This window comes from Doryrhamphus excisus, chromosome 20, assembly GCF_030265055.1.
Source record: "Doryrhamphus excisus isolate RoL2022-K1 chromosome 20, RoL_Dexc_1.0, whole genome shotgun sequence".
Taxonomy (NCBI): Eukaryota; Metazoa; Chordata; class Actinopteri; order Syngnathiformes; family Syngnathidae; genus Doryrhamphus; species Doryrhamphus excisus.
The window spans coordinates 11,854,209-11,879,461 of NC_080485.1; the positions used below are offsets into that span (position 1 = coordinate 11,854,209).

The 25,253-nt window shown below is 41.7% G+C and overlaps 2 protein-coding genes across 2 annotated transcripts in view; both read left to right on the forward strand.

The window, feature by feature from the left end:
* The first annotated feature begins 827 nt into the window (after positions 1 to 827).
* On the forward strand, positions 828 to 2,703 carry LOC131108084 (SLC35A4 upstream open reading frame protein-like). Its single transcript, XM_058058839.1, has 3 exons — positions 828 to 918; positions 1,326 to 1,424; positions 1,776 to 2,703. The coding sequence occupies exons 1-3, from the start codon at positions 904 to 906 to the stop codon at positions 1,968 to 1,970; spliced, it is 309 nt and encodes a 102-aa protein (XP_057914822.1). The 5' UTR covers positions 828 to 903; the 3' UTR covers positions 1,971 to 2,703.
* A 334-nt stretch (positions 2,704 to 3,037) lies between these two features.
* The window catches only part of srbd1 (S1 RNA binding domain 1), a 31,733-nt gene continuing 9,517 nt past the window's right edge, over positions 3,038 to 25,253 (forward strand). Inside the window, exons 1-16 of the mRNA XM_058058835.1 lie at positions 3,038 to 3,178; positions 3,447 to 3,508; positions 3,689 to 4,028; positions 4,094 to 4,300; positions 4,788 to 4,954; positions 5,564 to 5,681; positions 5,763 to 5,901; positions 6,018 to 6,114; positions 6,196 to 6,385; positions 11,293 to 11,396; positions 11,519 to 11,626; positions 12,222 to 12,379; positions 12,597 to 12,687; positions 12,825 to 12,932; positions 20,949 to 21,040; positions 23,310 to 23,392. Of these exons, the coding sequence (XP_057914818.1) occupies positions 3,155 to 3,178; positions 3,447 to 3,508; positions 3,689 to 4,028; positions 4,094 to 4,300; positions 4,788 to 4,954; positions 5,564 to 5,681; positions 5,763 to 5,901; positions 6,018 to 6,114; positions 6,196 to 6,385; positions 11,293 to 11,396; positions 11,519 to 11,626; positions 12,222 to 12,379; positions 12,597 to 12,687; positions 12,825 to 12,932; positions 20,949 to 21,040; positions 23,310 to 23,392 (2,088 nt within the window). The 5' untranslated portion in view covers positions 3,038 to 3,154. The remainder of the gene's footprint in view (positions 3,179 to 3,446; positions 3,509 to 3,688; positions 4,029 to 4,093; positions 4,301 to 4,787; positions 4,955 to 5,563; positions 5,682 to 5,762; positions 5,902 to 6,017; positions 6,115 to 6,195; positions 6,386 to 11,292; positions 11,397 to 11,518; positions 11,627 to 12,221; positions 12,380 to 12,596; positions 12,688 to 12,824; positions 12,933 to 20,948; positions 21,041 to 23,309; positions 23,393 to 25,253) is intronic.

Here is a 25,253-nt window from a genome sequence, read left to right on the forward strand (position 1 = left end):
TTTCTACTAACATTTTGACTTTATTCTAATTACAACTGTGACTTTCTCTGAAAAAATATGTAAAATATAAAAATTTATAATTTATTTTACTTTATTTTTTTCAAATTGAGATAAAAAAAAATTAACTACTAAAATGACATTATTTTCACTCATAATATTCCGAGTTTGGGTTGTTTGCCTATATGTGCCCTATGATCGACTGGCGACCAGTCCAGGGTGTACCCCCCTCTTGCCCGAAGACGGCTGGGATAGGCTCCAGCACCCTTGTGAGGATAAGCTGTAGAAAATGACTGAATGAATATTCAGAGTTTGTTCTCATAAAACTGTCATTTTTCAGAATATTTCAACTTTATTCTTGTGCATCCCTGCTCTTTCCCGTTTCTGCTTTTGCATTTTACATATATTTTAACTTTCTTTTAAGTTTTTTTCTTGTGATTATGATTTAAATTTCACTTTATTCCTGTAATATTTACACTTTTCCCCCCAACCTAGTTTTCCACAATCATAACTTAATTTGCAATGCAGAATATGCTGTAGGCTAATGAAAAACCAGCCACAGACCGCAAATGACCCCCAGGCTGCACTTTGGACAACCCTGCTGTACAGTTGGGCTAGGCTCCTGCACCAATGAAGACAAGCAGTGTATTAAATGGACGGTTGGATGGTTATTTTAATAGATTACATAATATTCAGAAATGTTTAAGGTGGTTAATGTTGACCATTGTTTTTTATTGTATCAAGAATATCTAATCTAATGTTGACCATTGTTTTTTATTGTATCAAGAATATCTAATCTAATCTTGATAATATCACTTGATGATACCACAGGTAACCGCTAGGAGGCAGTATGGTCCATTATCGTCATCCGGACGGCAGACGAAGAAGAGGTCCATCCAAGCTAATATGGCAAATGACAAGGTCGGTATCCCTGACGTAATAAAGTACACAAACGGTTGTTTTTAGTGGCCGTAAAGACGCTAATTGTGTTTAAAGTGGGCGAATAAGCGTACAACGTTATACTCGTCACTGCTGGTGAGCTTTAACTAAAATGGCGACATAGCAAGCTGATGTAGCCGCATTGTTAGCTACACTTAGCCAGCTAACAACCGCTGTTCAATACCGGAGAAACGTGTAACATTGTAACATTTGTTTTGATAACACTTGTTAATTATCGATGGTCCAATAGTAGACAAACATAGCCACCCTACATGTGAAGTGAATCATTAACCTTTTGACCGCCTGCAACAAGTTTCTGCTAACATTTATACTGTGTCAGCTGGCGTCTGGTGGCCTACTGTATTAATGTTATTAATAAATATGTATAGACGCCTCTGGGACAGCTCAAGGACCTGGTGGAGCTGAAGGATCAGCTGGAGGACATCCAGAGGCGTATGGAGGATGAGATACAGGCTGGAGTCCCTGCTGTAAGTTGCCCCTAAATTTGAATATCCTTCATTTTTGTGTACCTATGGTCCTCATTAAGGTCACAGGTGAGCTGCAGTCTATCCCAGTTGGCTTTGGGCAAGAGGCAGACCCTGGATGCGTACTGTATACAAACAACTATTCATACTCATAAACATACACACATTTTTGCAATGTGGGAAGAGTACCCGAAGATCGTGCAAACACTGATGCCCGCATTGAGATTCCAAACCTTGATCTCCTGACAGTGAGACCAACATGCTAACCACTTTGCGGCCCCAACCTTTAACATCTGCATCCACATTTCCACTTTAAACAATTGATCCAACTTCCTGTCTCCTCCTCATCACCAGGGTGGCAGTCTGCTGGCTTCTCCTTTCCTGAAGGGCTTTCTGGCCGGGTACATCGTGGCGAGGTTCCGCTCGTCTGCACTGCTGGGCGTAGTGGTCGGAACGTGTACGGGAATCTATGCGGCACAAAACTACAAGATTCCCAATGTTGAAAACACGGTGAAAGACTACATAAGCAGTCTGAAAGGAGGGCGCTAATGAGAGAAGAGATCAGAATGGACATAAATGAGAGGAGAAGGCGCCATTGGTAACATATTGCAAAGGATTTGGGAACTAAACTGCTTCATTTTGTGTTTAGTTGATGGGTGTCTACTCTATTTGTCCTCTTTCTCGTTTCTCTTTGTTTTTCTGCCCCCTACTGGTCAGAGGTCAACTATAGCAGCACTCAGCGCTATGCACTTTTTGCAGGGCATGTGTATCCATCCCTACAGCTGTCCTTATAGGTCAACTTGGAACTTGAAACATTTTTGTCTCACATCCTGCACTTGTAAAGTCATTTTTCTACATGTATAAATCACTGTTTATGAATGACTTATTGATGCTATGCAAGCTGATACTGCAAAAGATGGGGAGTTCACAAGTGCAGCAGTTTATCAAAAGAGAAAAATATATATGCCAAAATTTAAATAGTTGTTGATATGTTGTAAGAAATACTGCACAAAAACATTATCTGATGTGCCTTGCCTGGTGTGGTGTGCAATATTATTCATGTTGACATACTGGAACATCGTTTATAACATACACTTGTTGGGATTTATTTTCATCTTGACTGGAAAGCCTCAGAAAATGTTTAGTTGCTGGAACTTTTGTGGATTTTTAGTTTGCTTTGCATGCTTATTTTTGTTGACAATTGAATATTTTATGTAATTTAGGTTCATGTAAGACGCAGGATTATGGTGCTGCATCTCTGCATTTTTAAATAAATGGGTACTTTGATTTTCAAATGGTGTTTTTATGTGATCTGCATTGTATAAAATAGTTAAAATGTATTTCACAGGTTGGAAAGATTGCCAAAATGAGAATGCATCCTAAAATGGCCACTACAATTTGTTTATATACATTTATATACAGCATATTATAAACCGATTCAAAGTGCTGCACAAAAAAGCACTTAAATAACTAATTAAAATAGTACTAATGATAACATGACTTAATTCTCGAGTGTGTGAAATATACAAGTGCAAGTTTAGCTCACTTTTTCATACCACTCAATATATTGCATTGCACTTACAGTATTGTTAAACTGCCACACCTCCCTCCGGGCCATTAGTGGGCGCTGGTGTGCATGTAGACCCAACTCTCTTCTCGTATTCGATATTAGATGAAGTCGGGACATTGCTCGTGTTGTTTCCCTTTAACCAACTTACTGCCAAGCGTGACTAATGTCAGCATATCGAGAAACAAAGGTAATGTTTGTGATATTTCCTATGACACACTGTCAAGCGAAAACGCCGAGCCTAAGTCGTTGCTTGTCGTCATGGCGGTGACATGACGCGCCAAATTTGAAATGAGTTAGCTTGGTAATGTTCAAGCTAACAAACAGGCTTGTCTGACGTTTGCGCTATTAGCAATATAAACAAACGTTTCCTGGTAGTAATTAATATTACAAATTAGCCAGCTATCGTCTGTGGAGTTTATGATATTCTCGTTATCTTTGTTTGCTTTCTAAAACAGATGAATCGACAACAAAGAGCGACTGTCAAAATTGTGGACTATGGAGAATGTGAAGATGGCCGGTGAGCATTTTATGGTTAACATTTTTGAATTCCCGCCTTTTCCCGCTGCCTTATTCTAATAGTTAGTGATGTCAAGGTTAGCTTATGTCTCTCTTGGCTTGTTTTTGGTGCTCCACATGGTTCCTATATCTCATACAGTACAGTATATCCTACTTTTTACTTATTTTTATGCCCTACTAGGGTCAGAGTGTTCTCTAGCGATGACCCCAATGAAGAAGAATGGAGGCCACCTGAGCCGAAAGCTCGCTGCCAGAACCCCAGAGCCTTGGTTGCAGGTGAGAAGTCAGCCGCTGCCAAGAGAGCCTCGAAAGCCAAGGAGCCTAAAGCAGCCAAAGTGCCTAAAGTTAAAGAAGCGCTGCAAAAATCTGATGCCAAAAGCAAGGCACCCAAAGGTCGGGCAGAGAGGAAAAACAACAACGACAACATGAATACAGGTGGAGGCAAAATAGACATTAAAAAAGAATCACCGGCCAGTCAGAGAGCAGCAGAGAGTGGACCAAGTGTCAGAGCAAAAGAGGAGGTATGATAAACACACAAAGATCTCATCAGGAGTTGATATGTCATACCTGTTTTTTTTCCTTACAGAGGGTTTCATTTACTGTGTCAGACGCCAATGAAGGCACATCATTTGCTGGCTGGACAGCAAAGAAAGAAGAAGCGGAAGACTTCACCTTTGATGAACCTGCGCTGAAGAAACAGAAGACGGGCACAGACTGGAAATCTGCTGTTCCGACAAAAGGATCTCAAGCTGTGGAGAAAGGGGACCTTAATATGAACTGGGACATGATAGAGGTATTAGTCTCCGTCGTCGTCTTCTTTCTCTTTCGGCTCTTTCAGCCAAGTACTTCTTTTGTGTATGTTATCCTTTTTACACGTACACTGTGACTCTGTACTTGTCCAATGTAATACATGCAATATATCACAACAACATAACATGGAGTGGCACAGGAGGAAGCAAACTTTAGCAACGCTTATATCTATGTGAGCGAACAGGCTAACTTTAGTCACATTTTAACAGCAACATTCTGCTAGGTTAGTCTGTTCGCTATAGAAAAATCAAAGGCCCAAACTTGTACGTAGCTTCCATGTCTGTAGGTGACTGAAGGAAATTACCAATTGGTGTGTATTTATCATTCACTCTTTTTAACATACTTAATAAATTCAATGTTGCATCAAGGCTGACCTTTAGTATGTATTTTCACTTGTACGTATCAACCCATATCATAACATCTTTTCCCGCTATATTCTGCAACTGCATTCATGACTTCTTTTCGCTCAGGTGTTGTCCACCCTCACGTGCGTGGAGCGATGGGTGTGCAGCAATGTGGTCACCTTACTGCGAGAAGAGAACACGGTACCTTTTATGGTGCGCTATCGCAAGGAGATGATCAACCACATGGATGCTGATGCCGTGCGGGACGTCCAGCTGGTGTACGAAGAACTATGGTGAGTAATCTTTAACTAGGGTGAGTGGCCGGGTGACTATAATTTAGGATATTATTAAAATTACGAGCCGCACGGTGGTTAGCATGTTGGCCTTACAGTCGGGAAGACCTGGGTTCGAATCTCCAATTGGGCATCTCTGTGTGGAGTTTGTATGTTCTCCCTGTACGTGCGTGGGTTTTCTCCGGGTACTCCGATTTCCCCCCACATTCCAAAAACATGCTAGGTTAATTGGCGACTCCAAATTGTTGGTAGGTATGAATGTGAGTGTGAATGGTTGTTTGTCTATATGTGCCCTGTGATTGGCTGTCCACCAGTCCAGGGTGTACACCGTCTCTCGCCCAAGGACAGCTGGGATAGGCTCCAGCATACCTGTGACCCTAATGGAGGATAAGCAGCGTACAAAATGGATGAATATAATTATTCAAGAGACTGTCATTTTCCCCAAATGCACAGTTATTATTTCCAGAGTGTTTTTTAAAATTTGGCCACTAGGTGGAGCCAAGGGACAATTTTTATTTTTATTATTGTTAAACGTTGCACTCTCTTCATCAGTCTATAATAATATTACAGTGTTAGTGTGTATGTTACCTGTAGTGTATGTTTTTCTAGCTTGCTGGCAAAGAAGACTCAGTCTGTGGTTAACACCCTGAAAAAAGATGGGGTCCTCACTGTTGAACTTGAGCAAAGCCTGAGGACCTGCCGTTCCGCTGATGAACTGGACCATGTGGTCAGAGTTTTACAGTCTTCATCTAATTATACATAGACACAAAAAAAAACCATGTGATTGACCCTTCTTCCGTTTTTGCAGTATACTCCTTATAAAAAAGGCTGTAAGGTGACCAAAGTCCGCAAGGCCAAAGCTCTCGGCCTTGAGGCGGCTGCCACCGCTCTCATGGAGTCTCCGCACAATCTGGATTTAAGCGCATGGGTTAAACCTGGAACCGAGGGTAAGAGACTTCTACAGTATGTTAAAACTGTGTCCACACCTCGGCCTTGGAAATCCGTCCATCCATTTTCTACACTGCTTGTGCTCCTTGTATTCATTTATTTCCGTATGCATCAGGTCTGTCATCTGTGAAGGATGTGGCTACAGGCGTTGAGCATATTTTGGCCTACACAATAGCCAAAGACCCTGAAACGCTCAGCTTTGTGAAAACATTGTGAGGTCACATCCACGTACACACATCTGCGCTGTCGTCTTTTTCCTCTGTTGCATATCTGCCTTTTTAATTCATGTCTAGGTGCGAGAACAGCATGGTGACCCTCCACTCGTCAGTGACCAAGGCGGCTCTCAAGGAGAAAGAAGAGCAGGAGAAGTCGGGCCAAGGCCACAAGAAGCCAGGAGTTCAGAAAAAAAAAAAGCAAGATGTTGACAAGTTCCAGCTCTACTTTGACTTCACCTGCAACATCAAGCGCATTCAGCCTCATCAGGTAGTCCACCTTCTAATTTACTGCAGACTAATTCACCAAAATATCATTGAATTTTATGTTAATCCAACGAAAAGTTATATCATGGCATATTATGAGTATGGCCTATGGTTCCTATTTTATTTTTTTATTTTTTTACAAATACTTCAAGCGATCGGCCACCGATCAGTATGGGACGATATCAGTGAACAAGCACGATACTGATCAGAGCACTGCTTTTTACTAAATTTACAGAATTTTATTTATTCTCATAAAATTGTGCCTTTTTTCTGAAATGAAATCACAGAGGACATAAGTGTTTTCACTTTCAGGACACATGCCCCCATACCAGCACATGCCATCTGTTTGCCATCGCTGCCTGCCTCGTGCATTCCACCATTGAATGTTAGCCACGTCAGATGCAGTTAGCCCCACGCCCCCCCCAATTTATTTACCCCCATCACCACCACCTTCCCTCTTCCCCTCTGTCCCCCCAGTGACTGGTGGGTTACTCAGAGTTGGTCCTGGGCCTCATGTGTCAGCACGGCTCCCATCACCCGCTGCCTCTGTGCCACACAAACACTGTGTGGCAACCAGGCTTTGCCCTACAGTCTTTAAATCACACACACACACACATCCAGCAAGTCCCCCTCGTTCTCTCCTCTTAACATATGTGACATGTCCCCTGCCGACATGCCATTGGATTAGAGCACTGTGACTGACAGGTGTTCTCCGGCTGTGACAGCTCTTGCTGCCAGGCCCACAGGCGGACCCCATCACCAGGAGAGAGAGAGAGAGAGAGAGAGAGAGAGAGAGAGAGAGAGAGAGAGAGAGAGAGAGAGAGAGAGAGAGAGAGAGAGAGAGAGAGAGAGAGAGAGAGAGAGAGAGAGAGGAGGAGTTGGAGGAAGGGAGAGAGCGAGCCCATATGAAGGAGGAGGATTGCCCATCACTTATCTCCATCCTTCCCTCCTCCCCTGCTGACTCAAGCTCAGCTATACAATCCCCCACCCCACCCCGTCCTCTCCCTCTCGCGTTTAATTCGATGATTCGCTTTTGTCACAGAGTGTTAATCCACAAACCGCCGTGACCCTGCTAGCTGTCGGACTGCGGCTAAAATGAACCTTTTCTAGCCGTCAAGTCGGCGGGAAGCGGGAGCAGGTGGGGGATGTGTTTTGACAGGAGGCGTGTGTGTGTGTGTGTGTGTGTGTGTGTGTGAGTGTGAGCGGGCGTGCAGACACTTGCCCGTTTGCTTCATCGCATTTTGGTAAACTCCAGCCCAGCCGCTTTCTTGGAGGGAATGATGGGGGGTGCCTTAAGAGCGCAAGAGTAGAATAGTTACTTCTCTATCAGTTTACTTGATTGGAAAACATTTGCCATTTTTAAGCAAATAACCTTAAAATCATATAATCCAAAAACTGATGTGAATTTCACAGGCTGGATTTGATTGTATTAAGAACCATATTGATAATCAAATTCAAAACTAGTTTTCATTTTCATTGATTTGTTTTTAATCAAATTTGTATGAATTCTGTATTATAAAGTGCTCATTAAAGCCACACTGAAAAGAACATAAGACAACAATAATGTCATAGTTTTGACATGAGCAGTCAGTTTAAAATAATTTGACAGGAGAAGGTAAATGTAATATTGACTGAAAAAAGGTAAGTTGTAATTATTGTATAATAATTATATATGTAATTTAATATGGTCAAAGTAAAGTCATAATTAAGTGGCTTTTTCAGAAAAAATGAAATTGTAATATGGTGAGAATAAAGTAATATTTTTTTGTATTTCTAAGCACTATGAATGGTGCTCTACAAATAAGCCTGCCTTACCTTGCCCTTGCCCTTTTCATAAAAAAAATATTAAGACAAAAAAAAAATCCATAATGTTTCAGTGTGGCCTTAACACATGACTTTATATTGTGCTATAGAAATGTACATTTTATTTACTGTTTTTTTCTACATTCAAAACTCAATATTATTCTCTGTAAAGAGAAAGAAAAAGTTTTTACGCGCCTTAGTGAATACTTATTGACTGAGCAGTTTGATAATCTAATCAATGACAATCCACTGATAACACGTCGGCGTCTTGAAGCAGAACTCTCTTGACATCTGTAAGGACGCTGAGCTCAGACTTAATTCCATCAGATTTGATTTTAAGGCCTCCATTTGAAGTGTACGCATTTAGCTCATAGCTATTACCAGCCGGCACACTTATGCGTATGCCAAGATGGATTTGTGGAGGCTGCGCTGGGCTACTTTTTGATGCCACTTGCGCGTCACTAAGCGCACCAGTCAGGGGCTTGCCTGCAGAGGGACTGGGGATAAATGGAACTGTTTCATCAATTAAACACTCCTATTTGATGGACAGGTGCGGAGAAACAAGTTTGTTTGGCTTTGTTGCATACAAGCAGCACTTGTTTGATGTGTTAGTCTTATACACCTTATATCATCATTTAAGAAATTTAAGATAGTAAACAAGAAATAACATTTTTGAAGTTCTTAGATCCCTTTTAACAGTGTCAGTGCATTTGTGGGTTCGTTTTTAGGGGCGGAATATGAGTGTCAGGGTCCAAACGTTTGGACCGAGCAAGTGTGGTATATGTGTAAAGATGAGTGGGCCTTGCCTTGCTGTTTTCCCTTGTGATGAATCATTCTTCCTTGTGCTTGTTTATCAACAATATAATATGTCAACACTTTTACCTTAGTGAATCTTTAATGTTTTTATTGTGTTAGAAAAAAACAAAACAATGTAGTGCACTAATTTAAGTTTTAATACCACAAGAAATGATATAGAAATGCACATTATCTTTTTGAATATGGCGTCCTTAGAGTTATTCTGTCTGTAAGAGCGGTGTCCTGAGACACCACGAGATAGGGCAAGATTTTAACATTAATTAAAAAAAAATCAAAAATATGACTGGACACACACAATAAATTATATTGTCTAAATTTTTTAGACAAAAAACACTCATAATATACAATAATAATAATCAAATATATCGTAATAATGCAATATTTATTTTAATATCTTTCAGTCTATAAAGTTGTGGAAGTGGTGTTTGTGACATGTATTTTCTCACAGGCAATTCATACTGTCTAACGTTTGCAGCATTTCTTGAAATGCTGGATTTTCAACTGTATTACCAAACGTCTCAGTGAGTATTGACTCTCTGCATCTCCTTGTGTAGTTTTTTCTCCTGGTGGAATGGATATATTTGATGTGGGCAAGTCTGTTCGTCCTGCACTAATTTGGTAATTATTTACTTCACAACACTATATCAATTTTTTTTAGGAGAAGTAAACATGGACACAGAATGTGTGTTTTGTTATCCCTAATCACTTTTTTGTGTTGAAATTGAATTACTTGTAATTATGGTAATTTCTATACAACTGTGTAATATCTGTATGAAATCCAATGAAAGTTATGTCTCTAAATTTTGTGAGATTTTTAATCACCGAAAATGCTTGTCGCCGATGTGCAGTATATTTTAAACAATATTTTTCAAATGCTTGAAAATTTAGTTGTATGAGATTTTTAAGTAACCCTGATGTCCCAGTTGTACCTCGGACACTGTGTGTGTGCGTGCATGCTTGTGTGTTTGAGTGTGTGTTTATACTTGTTCCATGGTGTGGATGGATGTGTTGATGACAGTATTCCTCTAAAGAAAGGCTGAGAGAGACAAGGAGACAGATCACTTGGCCCGCTGCCCTCCCTCCAGGGTGGTGGTAGCTGGTGGACGAATGAATGAATGCATGCATGTGGTGGTGATGGTGGTGGTGGTGATGATGATGGTGGTGGCGGTCTGTCTGCTCTCGTCAGGCTTTGGCCGGTACCTCGCGATCCGTCACTTTTGGCCTGACTTAATGCACAAACACACACTTCTGGCTGTGTCTTGCATCACCTCGTCTCGTATCGCTTTGTGTCTATGATTGTTTATCTTTGACAGTCTCACTCTTAGGCCTGTAGTTGGCCTGAGAAATATTGTTGCAGTCAAGACAAGCGCTGGCAGCAGCAGCATGCCAACAGAGGAGAAATGTAAATTTCATTGTAATTCAAGCAAGATGCATTTACCCTCACCCTGGCCATGCCACGAGCTGTGCTTTTTCATGTCGTGTGCGAGGGTGCTGCTGAGCGGTTAATGGTTGTAGCACGACACGGCGCGTGCGGGCCTTTGTGGGGCGGGGGGGGGTGCAGGCCCCTCGGTGCTCAGCGCTGATGGTGGCACAGCGGTGGCATTTGTCAGCTCGCTTTTTCCACTTGGGCTCCAGATTGACGTCTTGTTTCTTAGCCCTGTGCTGTGGCGGGCTAAAGGTTCCCCGCTGAAAAGGTCAGACACTTACTACTGTTTGCTTAACAGCATGTAACAGTTCCTTTGAAGGGGTGGGGGACAATACGCAACACAACAGGCCTGACCACGGGACATACCCCGAGGATCATCACTCTCAATTGTGTGTGTGTGTGTGTGTGTGTGTGTTAGTGGAGAGAAGGTATTTTGTTTTCTGTATGGTTGTGTATGTTTTGGAGGCACTTTGCAATGTTCGTAATGTTTCCTAATTTAATTACTTCTGGTACTTGGGTGATGTTTTTAAACCTTAATGCTGTTTCCTTTACTTAACCTTTTAATATTTTTTCAAAATAATTAGCTAGCTCTGGAATGTCAGTACAAAATGAGCTGCTGCTGGAACATGAATGTTTTTTTGTATCATTGTGTGACATAGGTAGGAGGAACCGAATCAAGCAAGCTTAACATTTTTGTCTGTAAAAGAGATGAAAGATGCAATAAAAACCATGGCCTTGTTATTTCTAATCAATTTACACCACATTAATTGTGTGTGAAAAGCTTAAAGTGTGCCTTGTATTCTGTTCAGTAAACCGATAATTTTGATCCATTAATCAATGGTGTTTACTTGAATGTCTGTGCACAGACTTTGGCCATCAACAGAGGGGAGAGTCTGAAGATTTTGACAGTGAAGGTGAACATCCCTGACAGTGTGAAGAGTAACTTCACCTGGTGGTGCGTCAACATCAGGTCAGACACAATTAAAATGCACACAGCATATCAAAAGGCACTTTAATTCTGCATGTTATTAATAAGAAGAATGTCAGTAAAACTGTGTTGACATCAAATGTTAACCTTATTTTCCACTGCAGATGGAAACCAAAGACGTATGCGAGAGAGGAGCATCACGCACTCATCAAGAGTTCAGTGGAGGATTCTTATAAAAGGCTTGTTTTGCCTTTCCTCACGAGGATGTACAGGTACATGAAGACGGGTTTTCCTACCAAAGCATGGATGTGTATGTCATTTGATTTAAAAAAAAAAAAAAAAGTTTTCAAAAAGTAAAATTATGAATAACTAAAAACAACAGATGGATCAACCTGTTTCTCTAAGATACTCGCTAGGGCAGTTAAGATGTTTGTGTCAGCACACACATGCAGTGGGTGACGCATCCCGGAAAATATTTGGGAACATTCCATAATTTAGTTACTTGACTCTGGAGCTGCAATTAATTATTTTCTTAGTCAATTCATCTCAAGGGTGTTGTTTTGATTACGTAATCACTTTAGTAATTAATTAGTCCTGAGACAGACCAAATCGATTAGTGGTGATTAGTGGTTATCAGGAAAGAAGCAAACATGTTAATCACTGTTTGCCTAAAACACAAAAATAATAGATCTGCTTTCATGGATCACTAAGGAAATTAAAAGTATTCACAAAAAGTATGGAATTTAGAAATGTCAAATTCTCAGGAACCCTGCGCTGACCTTCATCAATAATACAGGACTGTGCTTTTTTTTGTTATTATTGTTGTTCATTGTATCAATTGAATTTTGTTCTCGCTCCTTTTTTTAGAACCAAACTTACAACAGTAGCAGAGAAGGAGTCAGTCGCCATGTTTGTACGAAACCTACGCCAGCGGCTTTTGGTGTGTCCAGTTCGAGGCTGCGTCATGATGGGGGTGGACCCTGGCTTTGCACATGGCTGTAAGCTGGCAGTCCTCTCCCCGACTGGTAAGACAACAGTGGATGAAGGTGTGTCACATTTTATTAATGTGCATATACCTTTCAAATCAGCAGCAAATGTAAATACCTGGTATGTTGTACAGTATATGACCATTATACTGCATATGATCCACTATGATAGACACCTTGCTTTAAGTAAACCTAATGTAGATAGAAGAACTGCCCAGGTTTGTCTTTTAGCCTGTCCTTGTGTCTTTGCTGCCAGGTCAGATTCTCCATACTGACATAGTCTACCTGCATGGCTCCCGCAACAACAAAGAAGCAGACAAACTGCGTCACCTAATGACAAAATACAGGTACTGCAGCATGTCTATCATTAATTCACTGCCACCTGTGTTGTTTAATCTCATTTAATCTACTCTGGGTGTTACTACCAGCAAAGGTATACCTTTTGTTTATCTCACTCTTTGATATCCTCTCTTGTCAATACTAGCTGCAGCAGGGTCGTTATTGGAAATGGGACAGCGTGTCGCGAGACCGAGTCCTTCTTTGCTGACCTTATTGCCAGGCGCTATTTTCACCCACTGGATGTGTCATACTGGTAAGCTCTCCCATTAGGCATTATATCCTGCCAAACATTGATTTTGTTTTGTTTTTTTCCCCACAAAGTTTAACTTTGAATTTTGACAACTATATAAATGTATTTGTTCAGTCTGTTCTTCTAAACCACTATATGCTAGCTGGTAGTGTTCTTTTATTTATTTTTTTGTTTTAGAAAAGTGTAATTTGGAGCTGAAGAGGGACACCGCCTTTAAGTAGATGAACATACTGTATATAATAAATAATAGTGAGGAAAGGGTGAGGGAGCAGAGGGGTTAAGAATGTAGAAAAGCCAAAACATGGACAAGAGAGAGAGCGAGCGAGAGGGGTGCATGCGAATCGGAATGTGTCCCCCCCAATGAATATTGTCTATTAAAGCCATCTGGACTTTGTTTCGCTTTGGGCCAATTAAGGAGACGCTTTGCGGTCCACGTTGTCTATAACCAAGGCCCAGTCCACACTTCGGCATACAACACCGCGGGAGTTTGGTCCAAGCATAATAACCACTGGTCTCACTTTGCTCCGTCTCGCTCCCTCTCTCTCTCTCTCTCTCTCTCTGTTTGTTGACTTGGAGGTTAGCATTGGGACCGCAGCCTGAAACCATGTAACCGGAATGCGTGTCTCCGGGTTCATGTGCACTTCAGCAGCAACACCTTTGCTCTAATAGCTTACTTTGCGTTCTGTTTTCAAGAGCAGCCTGTGAAAGTGAGGCGTTATTATATTAAGGTGATTATTTTGATTAAAGATGTATTTTCTGTTGAGTTGCAAAAGCTATCTTCCCCCTCCTCCTATGACTGGCACTATTTTGACTTTTCAGAACCGGCACAAAAGTTTGGGACTTTTTCTGATGTGGTTCTGGCTTCATGTGCTGCTTTACCCAGCAGTAGTAAAAACTACTTAATTATGCCACTGTGACAAAAAGTCTCATATGAAGCCTTTGATGGTGTCTTACATTTTTCATACCATGATAGTTTGCTTTTAAGAATTCAAATATGAATTACTCTCCATTAATAATAATTTAAGCGCTTTTGTCATGTAATTAATTTGCCGACCTTCTTGAATCAAGACACCATGAACATATCCAGAGGGGAATGCTGCCCTGCCAGTTTAGACCACTACACGGTCCCTCAGTGGTGGATAATGATTGGGGTGCACAGCTCCTTTGGCGCTACATTTGCCGCTAACTATGACCGTCGTTCTTCCCTGCTGACTGACCCGCAGCCGACCTCGGCGTGCCTCGTTACCCCAGCAATAAGCAATGATGTCAGTGACATGCAATAACAACTATGCAAGCGAGATAAGCAGCATGAGGTCTTGGGCTCGCCGGGACTGCCTTCATTACAATTAAGTCACCATTTTTTCTGGAATGCTTTGTGACACTGTGCTTCTTCTCAACAGTCATCATTTTTGGTACACTTGTAGAGTTTAATGGGAGGGTCGATCTGACCGTTATTACTGTAAATAATGTCTCATAGAAGTGAGTGCATGCCCTGCACTCTTGGGCCTCACCATTAGTCCATTCAAGGCTGCAGCTTCATTTGCACCGTCTGCTTCCTGTCTCAGTGTGTGTTCGCCACCCTCTCCGTCTGTCCTTCTGCTTCAGTGCTCAGCTGGAATGGCGGCCAGAAATGGCAGCCTGTGGGCAATCCTTACTTATATTTGTGTGCGTTTGTGTAGTTTTAAGGGCCTTTTAAAATCAACCGATTTTATGTGGTCAGGCAAAAACTTGATCTTTTTTATATTATTCGGAACAGCATTGTGCTTATTATGAGACAGCTGATTATACAGCTGATTTGCTACATGCCCACTACTTGAATAATGAGCTTGTCACTCGAATCACAGTTTAATTATTAGGTTGCAAAAATTGCTAGACCTGGACTCCTTATCTCACTGTTAGGCTTATAACACCTTTTACATGACATGATTATACTTGAACAAGTTCTTGAGGAATGAGCAGTGTCCCGCAGGACATTTCGGCAGCGTGGGCTATTATTTCTCTGACAAGGTCTGTCTGTGCCCGCGACGGCCCCCTTCTGCATCCACATTAGCTTTCTTCGCCGTGCAGCATGGCCCCCAATAATATGACGACCTCCTGCTGGATGTCAGTTTGTGACACACCCGTAAAGAAGAGCACCACTTTTTTTTTTCTTTTTTTTTTTAACCTTTGTGGGGTTTTTTTTGTGTGTGGCTCTTCGATGGAACTCAGCAGCATGACCTTGTCTGTCATTGTGCTTTAGCGCTGACTGGCAGAGCACACACTGGCTTTGTCAAAGCTCATAAAACAGCTCAGGCAGTGCAACAACCGGTGCAGATGTGCCTCTGTGTGAGTCTGTGTGGGTGGGATCGACGAGGGGTGGGCACTTTCTGAATCTTTGTGTTGGGCTAATTGGTAACGGACGCACACGCTCAGCATTGTGCGTCCCTTCTTGCTCCATCATTACTTGCTAAAATCGTTTTTTTTTTTTTTTTTGGAGAACATCACACTAATTGCAGTAGCCTTTAGAATTGGACCCCCTCACTTGATCCTATTGCGTTTCTTTAGTTAATTGTCTACACTTATAAGTGTTTGTCTTCACTTTCCTCTAAAGAAAATAATCTCACATCGTAGTTGCTGGCGTCATTCAACCCTGTCTTTAGTTTATTTGCACCACAGTGGATGTACTTTGTGTGTGAGCGTGTTATCGGGGCTGTGTCCAGAAAGAATGACAAGTTGACAGTGTCTGGCCCTAACAAGCTGATGCTAATGATATCAGAGGGCAAAAATATGGCGGGTGGAGGAGTTGCGGATGTGGGCTGGGTCAGAAAGGTCTTTGGGCAATGGTGATGATACACACACAAACATGAGAGCTCCAGGCCGGTAAAAATGACTGATTTCTTGGCCACTTGCTCTGTGACTCCTGAAGGCAAGAGGCCAAATGACCCTGATAACCTCCCCATCCCACTCTTTAATAAGCTCCCAGAAAGCCAATGGAAGTGGCTCACTCATTTAGAATTGTAGCATATTTTTTTACTGTACTTGATCTGCTTTGTTTCATGGATTGGTTACGTTTGTTTTGGACATGCACCGTTGTCTTCATGTCTTTGCCTCAAGTTGTGCCCCGGCTGACTTTAAAAAGTGGCAGGCCATCTCTCTTTCAAGAAGTAGTCATCATCCTCTCCTTGATTGGCTCAACTGTCCGAGAGCGACACATGAAGCTGCAGGACGACACATGCCTGGATCTGGAAACTGGAACGATACGCCCTTGACCGTGTCGCCCTGAAGCACACACTGGGATGAGATCTTTTTTTTTTTTGTTTATTGGCTAGCTGATGGAGCTGCAGGACAGCCGGGTGCAGAGTGTATTCATGACTGCGTGTGAAGGCGGCGGTGTGTATCCTCTGACATGTCCGGTGTCCAGGCTGGCTCCCAAGGGCCAGGCTGAGTGAGTGATGAACATGCACTGGCAGAACCAGTGTGGACTGTGAGGCCGATCCAGGCACCCGGGCCTCACCCAGGGATTCAGAGAAAGTAAAGCACAGGAGACAAGACGCATTTGAAGACAGTGTTTGCTGCATCTTCATTTCAGAGGCATGTTGTATCACTCAAGGGTAGAGTGGAAAAAAAATATTTGCAGGACCTTTTTCTCATATTGTACTGAGCAGCCAGAACTAAGTACCACTTTTTCACAGTATGTGAGGCTATATCGCCATATGTTTTTCATTCAACATCGCTGGCACCCTTCTAGGCGGCATCACCAAACTAAACTAAACTCCTGTGGAGTTATTCTCTTCTTGCATGACAACTCTTTGACCTATTTCATTTCTGTGCATCATCAGACATATTTTTCCGTTTTTTTTTTTTTACTTATTGTACCGTTTGCGTACCGCTTTTGCTGCTACGCTACCACTATGTCCGCATCATAAGCAGCATATGTTTTAACAAATTTTGTGAAATTTTCACTTGGCAGTTTGTGGCTTTCCCATCCTCTTCTATGCCACCAATGAGCTGTCCTGTTGTGTCTTACTGGGGATCCTCTTCTGTCCCCTCTTTTTTTTGTCATTTGCATCTGCCACCCAAGCCAATGAGTCCCTGTGAAATGCCATATGTATGTTCGGTCTTTAGTGTATGTTTGTGTGTGTGTGTGTGTGTGTGTGTGTGTGTGTGACACACACACAGTCCGTCCTGCAACACGATTGACATGACTGACTGTGAGGCTTTGCTCTTTTCAGACGTGCCTCACACTGGCAGTTGGAGTTTTTGTGTGTGCATGTTTGCGTGCCTGCCTTGCCTGCCTTCTAGCATCTTTTGCTAGAGACTGACGGCCCTTGACACCTGCCATTTGGACGCTTTTCTCTGTGAAAAATGTCATCGTCTTCAAACCCGACGTGTGTGTATGTGTTTTGAGGGAGAGACAGAGAAAGGAGGCATCCCTCATTTTATGTCCCTGAGGTGAAGCTTTGCAGCTGACTGAACAATGGACCAGAGCTGTTTGATCAGCCGGGACAGAGCAACTTGTGTGTGTGTGTGTGTGTGTGTGTTTGTGTTTGCTTTTTGTGAACACGTTTTGGAGTGCTAATTTGTGACCTCACAGCTACTTTTAACACACTTGGAAGGGGATGGTGCCAATCGAAGCATTTAATTTATTTTCAACATGCATATATATTACGTTGGAATATATCACATATTAAAATTCAGATTTCCACATGTCCAAAAAGGAGTAGAAAGAAGCAAGGCTTATTTAATCCTACCACCTCTTTGTTTCACATCAATTGCTAATCCTGTACATTTGTTCACTTCCTGTTTTCAGCATGTATCATCATCACCAATTGTGAAATAACATAAGAAAATGATAAGGTTGTATAACACTGTGCTACAATAGGAGTTAAGGTTTGTAAATCAATACCAATAATTTATATAACTTTTGAATCATTAATAAATGTACAGTAGTAAGTAATGAAAGTCTTTGACAGAAACACAGCTGAGTGAGTACAAAAGTACCATAGTAAGTGCAATACTTGTTCAACATAGCATCGTATGTACAATGTGGTTCAAGATTCTTCTACCTGATACTTTATAAACATCAACTGCTTGTAACGTTTGGCTCATTTTTAGTGCGTTTTTCGAGCTCTTTACTCACTCTGGTCCATAATGTGATTCTGCATACCGATATGCTTCAGGCATGTTATTGTTTTAAGTTTCATAAGGTCATATTTTTCATCTTAGGTGTCGGACCAATGCCTGTTTACGACTTTAAGTGTATTTTCATCACTCTGCATGCACTTGTTGGCTGTTGCGATAGATACTTTTTTGTTGTTGGATTTCAAACCTCGTTGGTGCTTTGCACTGTGGCTCAGAGAGAGACTTTTCATTCTGCTTAATAATCCACCTGTGTTACATACATAATTGTACAGTATATGCTGACTGAGCAAAACAGGCCAATTTTCCACATTTGCCTCAGTCAAAGTCAGTAATGCATGTGTTTTATGTAGGCGGTAGGTATCTAGGAATTAAGGTGCACAATTTATAGTAAATTATCTTTTAATTATTGTCAATCTCTTCTGCTGCTCTCTAGTACGGGTGTTTTATCGTTTTGGTAGTCTGGATTTTTTTCCAAAGTGTCCAAATCTTTTGACAGCACTGAAATGGGGGAGTTAATCCCAATGAAGGAAATTGAAATGAGTCACCAAGATGGCTATGTCTTACAGTTAAATATCAATATTAACAATGACGTCTTTAGGAAAGACAAAAACTTCACTTTTGTCCTCTGTATCAGATTAGTCAGTGATATGATTGCCCCTCGTCTTTTCTGACTGATCTGATGCGCTGTTTGTGATTTGCATCAAGGCTATGCGTGCACTCTCCCAGGCTCTAATGAGGTATCAAAGTGTGTATCCGTCTCCTCCCATGTTAAGCCTCGAGAAGGCAGGGGTCAGTCATTTTGTGTGTGCATCAGGCCCAAGGCTGTGTCCCTCAGTCCACCAGTCAAAGAACAGATAGCGTAGCCGTCTTGTGACTTTGCCCCAGGGAGGCACGGAGGTCTACTGGCAGGCCCGTGTGTTTAGAGGTTAAGAGGGCGCGAAAAAGATGGAACCCCCCCCCTCTCCTTCCCCATCCCACAGGGCCTCTAAGTCATCGCTTTACAAGCAGAGGCAACCAATGACTTTGGCTGTGTGTGTGTGTGTGTGTTAGCATGTCAAGCATGGATCCAGAGAGGCCTCAGAGCTGGCCAGTAGACAACCTTCTGCTGGCTGCCAGGCTGATACCCTCGTCGTAACGACGGCCAATGATGCCACGGCACTGAGGGCCCAGAGCTGTATCTGTGACTGTGCCGTTACCCAGCAGCCCCGCTGTCGGCCTTAATTCACTTCCACATAATAAGACTCCCTTATTATGCTTTGTGATATCTCTTCATCACTTGCACCTGTTTTACTCATTCTTGATTGAATTAGGTACGTCCCCCCCCTCCTCCATTGACCAAAATGGAGTGTTTTTTTTTTTTTTAACCTGCTGACCTCACTGCAGCCTTGCCTCATTCTGCATCTTTGTGGAGATGTTTTTGTAATTGATATTTAAAAGACTTTCTTCCTGTCTCATCACATTTAGTCATCTTGGTGAGTGTGAATGTCTTGTGTCGTGTGTCGTTGGCTTAATGACCAGCTCTGATTTGACCCCTTTGAAGGTCATGTGCCAGTGCTCGTTAGTGGCGTCACCATGGCGATATGTCAGCTGTCAGCACGATGGATTGGAAGCTGACAAAAAGAACAGTGGGGCAGTGTGGGGGGTGGTGGTGGTGATGAATAGGACACAATGACGAGTGAGCACGAGTCCTTTTTTTTTTTAAATTGTGTATGTGTGTGCGTGTGACTGAAAGAAGGTTGCATTCTAAATTGTGGACATGGAGGAGGCACTGACCTCGTCACGTTGGAAGGCCCTGAGGACATCCCCCACCCATTTTGCTTTATTCATCAGAAGGACTAAACAGCGACATGACAGCTTCATTGTACCTTGGTGGCTTTTTGTATACTGTTTATTTAGTTATCATCCAAACATAATCATCATTACATTGATTTAGAAGTTGTTTATCATTAATTTAATATTGAGACTTTTTCTACAGAACACAAAATTGCACATTAATTCCCTACAGCTTTCATGCATTCATGAATGAATGATTCCCTGCATCATATTTTTGTGTGTGTGCTTGCCATTTTAAAATCTGCAGTATTTGATTTGTCAGATAAATGAAATCATTGTGCTTTTTCGCACACAGTTTTGTTTAAAATATGTTCTTTGTAATTTTGGAAATGACCTAAAGCAAGATAAAGCTCCGAAAATGCTATCAAACTACAGATCTACATGCACAAACGTCTCATCACCTATTTGCAGTACACCACACTGACCACGAGATGGCAGTAGTGTCACATGAACAGAGATGAAACGTTTGACTCTTAGTATGGGCGTGTTTAGTCATTTGGGGGCAAGGCAAACCTACCTTAGGGGCCTTCTACATCCTTTTACTCCACATTTTTACAAAAAGTGAGTATGTAATTTTTCATGCTCATGAAATCTGTTTCTTTAAGTTGCTTGTTTCGCAGTCATGTTTACATACTCCCCCACAAACAACACGAAATATTCATGTTTATCATATTTTGACAAGTGTGAATATGAGAAAATTATATATCCTGAACTAATAAAGTCCTTAATATCCTTAAGCAAGAGTGTTTGAATACCACAAAGGACCTAAATCAGGCCATAGCTTCTGCAGTTACCTGAAGAAGAACCCATAAGATGTATTTATTTAACACTTCCTAATTGTACTGTTACTGTGAAGCCAGAGTGGTGATAATTTGTCCATAATGTCAGATTGAATGAATGAACATGTTAGACTGGTCATCTGCTTCAACCACTGTATGTTGTCTTCCTCTCCCCTCACTACCTAAAATTCCCTATTTGACTGCTCTTCTTCATCACTAGCGTGTCAGTACTACAGTATTTCCTCATCTATTGTGTTGATGAGTTTGTCTTCCTTTCCCACACCAGTATTACCAATGAGGCTGGGGCATCTATCTACAGTGTTAGCCCCGAGGCGGTCAAGGAGATGCCAGATTTGGACCCCAACCTGAGGAGCGCAGGTAATGGTTAACTCAACTACCATGGTGGAGGATGTTCATTTGCGACAGATAATGTGATTAGTCAGCAATACAACTTAAATATATAAACACCATCAATTCAAATATTACAACTTCATCTGTTACACAAAAAGTCTATTTCTCACAAATATTATTTGTAATTTGGAAATGGTTTATGGTAGAGACGTAAGGTAGAGACATAACAACTCACCAGCAATGGGAAAGTAGCTTAGCCTCCAATTTATTCATTCCAAAAATAAGAATGGGTTTGAAATTGAGGAAAAGGGCAAAATAGGCAGCCAAAAATGTACCACTTCCACACGGAATACCTGGCTATAGTCAACCACAAAAGAGGAAAACTGCAAAAGAGTGAGTGAGCGATATTTGAACCGTGTTGTAGCGAGGGCCGACTGGTGGACTTATTGCATGCTCCTTCAATGCTTAAAACATCTGCAGCATAAAGCTGCACATTGTGCAGTGGCCTTTTATTGTGGCCAGCCTAAGGCACACGCTGTCTCACGAGCATCTTGCCCCACCTGTGCTCACGAACACGGATTTCGACAGAGTTTTGGACAATACAGACCTTTTGTGTACATAGAAAATGACTTAAACCTGTGAAACATTCACAGCAAAAACAAGTGTTCATTTATATTTTTCAGTATAAACATGTCAGTAGTTTTACTAGCACTTTTGTGTACAAAATGTACTTTAGCATTATGCAGTGATTCTATAGATTCTTTTGCGTTTGATTAAATTTCCACTCCAGCAGAAAAAATGCCACTATACCAGTGAATATCTGGCTTTGCCATTAGATTTCTCATGTCTCTGTGGCATTCTTCCACGTACTCCATCACTGAAAACACAGCAGAATAAAAAAACACTTTTGCCCAGAACAAATGTTTCCAACAGACTTCCTCTATAAAAGCCTTAAATCAAGAGAGACGGAATTATTCCTTACCAGTTTCCTGTGATCAGCAGCACTTCTTTTTTTTTTTTTTATACCATTGAGCCAGCAGCTGAATTTGGACTGCAGCAGTGACACTGTGGTAATATACTTGAACCAGGCCACAGAGGGGTGATGGGGCTGTTCTGTGCATGGAGCTTCCATCCCTCCCACCTACAGTTGAGATAAAGGACACCTATAGCGGTACAGGACAATATTTTAACTAGTCAGCAGGAGGACTGTTTTTCTCCTCACTTCTTTGTGCACGTCTCCTCTGCCAACCCCAACCCCTATCCAAAGTCCAGAATGTAACAACAGGACATGGAAGGGGAGGCTTGAGATGAAGAAGGTCACTCGTTCGTACCCTCCCCAGTGTTTTACCTGGTTGCCACAGGTGACAGATGAGTTTAATCCAGCGTTCTCTCTTTGTCTTCAGATAAATAACGACACGCATGCAAAATGAGCTTTCTTTTTTTTTTTTTTTTTTTAAACGCACACGTGTCTCTTACTTCTGTTTTTCTCTTGTATTTTAAGTAACACAAAACTATAGTGCCCATAAACTTTTAATAAGTGCCGAGATAGACTGCAGAGAAAGTATAGGAGCTAGCTTTTGGTTGTGCACTGAGCAAGGGCAGGTTTGAAACTCCATTCCTGTCTAAATATTATCTCAGGCTGCAGCCTCCCACCACAGCGAGAGAAGAGAGAGGAGAAGCCATTGATTCCAGACATACTCCCTCCACTCTAGCACATCCTTCTTTTTTTCGGCCTCTGCGTCTCATCCTTTCTAACAAAAATGTTACCACAAACACTACTAGCTCCATGCATTGTCACAGGCTATACAATTCAGGAGTTTTATGCTGAGATTGTTAAAAAAGTTAAAAAAAACATGGTCTGTGTGCCATTGTGATGTCATATAATGCAAGTGTTTGAAATAGTTTATTTTTTTGTCAATTAGTCTTGTCAGCATCAACATGGACAAATATATTTGCGGCACAAGCACGCTAACGAATGTCTTCAGGCTCAGCCCTGCATTTGCTACAAATGTGTTATCTTTATTTGCGCTGGCTGATTGAGTGCTTCCAAAGGTGTGTGTCTTCCACATCTATCTAAATAACAGATGTAGCGCCTCTAATTTAAAGCCACCTTTAATTATTATTGGGTTGCAGGAACGGTGAAATTGGATTCGGCCTAACCCCTCAGGCACACGTTGTTAGAACATTTGCATTTTCACTCATTCTAAATAACACAGCTGTGAATATTCCAATAAGCATCGTGGATAGTTGAAGTTCATGAATCTCAATTGATGTCTTGTTGGCGTCTTATCTGCAGTGTCCATTGGAAGACGTGTCCAGGATCCATTGGCTGAGCTTGTGAAAATAGATCCAAAACACATAGGCATTGGAACATACCAGGTAAGATACTTGACCTTTCAGCACTTACATGGGAATTATACTTTAAAAAAAACCCATTTGACAGATATACTGCACACTACTAATTTGATTGTGTTGATTAGGCCTATAGTATTTGAGCCTGAAGGGAAAAAAAGTAGAAGTAATGAGTCTGTTTAATAGATAAATTAACAGTAGGAAATACATAGAAGAGGCAAACAGATCAACCATAATGGAGGCCTGTGTGAATAGATGACGTTTATGGTGGCTGCTAACTTGATTAATGACCCTGAGTGACGTAAGTTTGTGTGTGTGTGTGCATGCTATGTTCACAAAAACAAGTTATTTCACTGCACTTTTCATCATACCACTCTGCAGCCATCTTAGAGGAGACAAAAGTGACAGGAAAACAAATCATGCTTGACAAACAATTTTCATTGGCTCGCCTAATGGATTAATTGTGAGTCATTGCCCCTAAGGGGTCAGGAAGAAGTCCCATATTGACTTTAGGGAGGGAGGAGAAATATGGGGATTAAGACAGGACAGCAGATGGTGACAAAAGTCAGTGGAAAAAGCGACAGGAACATTGACGGGTCAGTGCAGAGTGAAATTTGATGAAAGTCCATAGGTCATATTGTGTAAGTGCTTGTGTGTGTGAGTTTGTTAGGTCACAGGCCTGCGTCTCTCATCACATGGCTCTCCGGGGTGCCGGGGGTGCAGCACCTCCCACCCTCAGATCATGTGACTAGGTCAACAAATGATAATATACCCGGGTAAATAAACCCCGGGTGCTGACAGATATGAGACGGCACATCACTTTGACCCGTGAGCGAGAGCTTTCTACACGGTGTGTGTGTATTTAAAGCCCCCCGTATGTCAAAGTACCGTACAACTTTGCGTAACGTTATATTTTTTTGCATGTTTTCCTGTGTGGTTTGTGACATTCTGAGGTCTCTTTCTGAAAGATTATTGCCCATAAGGCCCAAAAAGATGGAGGGCAGATGTAACTCTAGCATCGCTGGCACAGCGGGATCACACTTTCACTTCTCCCTGCTTTAGCCCCGGTTGAGTGACAGCTCTGAGAGAATAGAGGAAATGAGCTAAGGGTGAAAAAAGTGAGGACCATTAAAATCAGATTGAGTTTAACTATTGCTGTGGGAACAACGTTTTTCACTGCTGCAATGCTAGCACAGGCAAAATACTTTGTTAGACATCAATGTCCACACAAATGTCTTTATGAAAACACGATCACATATAGTGAAATACATGATGATATAGTCATTTCAACAATTTTAAGTTTCAAACTGTGATTTAACCCCCAGACCCTTATTGGGTGTGGTCTTTGGATAGCTTCTTCATCTGTCAGTCTCTTGCCGTTTCCACACTCACACATGCAGAGTGCTGAGTAAGAAAACATGGCCGGCCCATGCCTGCCGGATATTAAATCCACTGCCACTGCTCCCTTCATTTGTGTGTTGTCACCCTCCACTGTTTACGGAATTCAGGATTTCTTGTCTGGATGGATGGGTGTTGCATACCCTTGATTTACCCCGTCTTTCGGAGGTGTTAGTCGTAGCTAAGGGGGACTAAGCTAGGTTAAAGAACAACTGACTTGAAGTGCCTCAGACTTGCTCCTGCACCCGCGTGGATTTTTCAGGATGAAATATCAGGCTGAACTTAAAATGCATTATAACCTTTGTAGATGAACTTAATCTGACCTAAACTTTTGAATGCAAGATGTCCAACTGTTCAATGTTTCTGGACTTTTCGCACAACATTCTCTTCTCTAACAAGAAGCTGAATGGCAAAATTCCCATCGGTGTGTGATCCCTGAAAAGACGATAGATTTGCTCCTTCAATTACAATTGGAATACAATAGTCTCTT

Bases quoted from the DNA above. Each gene is read 5' to 3' on its own strand.
- LOC131108084 (XM_058058839.1), top strand. The intron at 1,425-1,775 runs GTAAGTTGCCCC...CCTCATCACCAG, and splicing joins TACAGGCTGGAGTCCCTGCT to GGTGGCAGTCTGCTGGCTTC.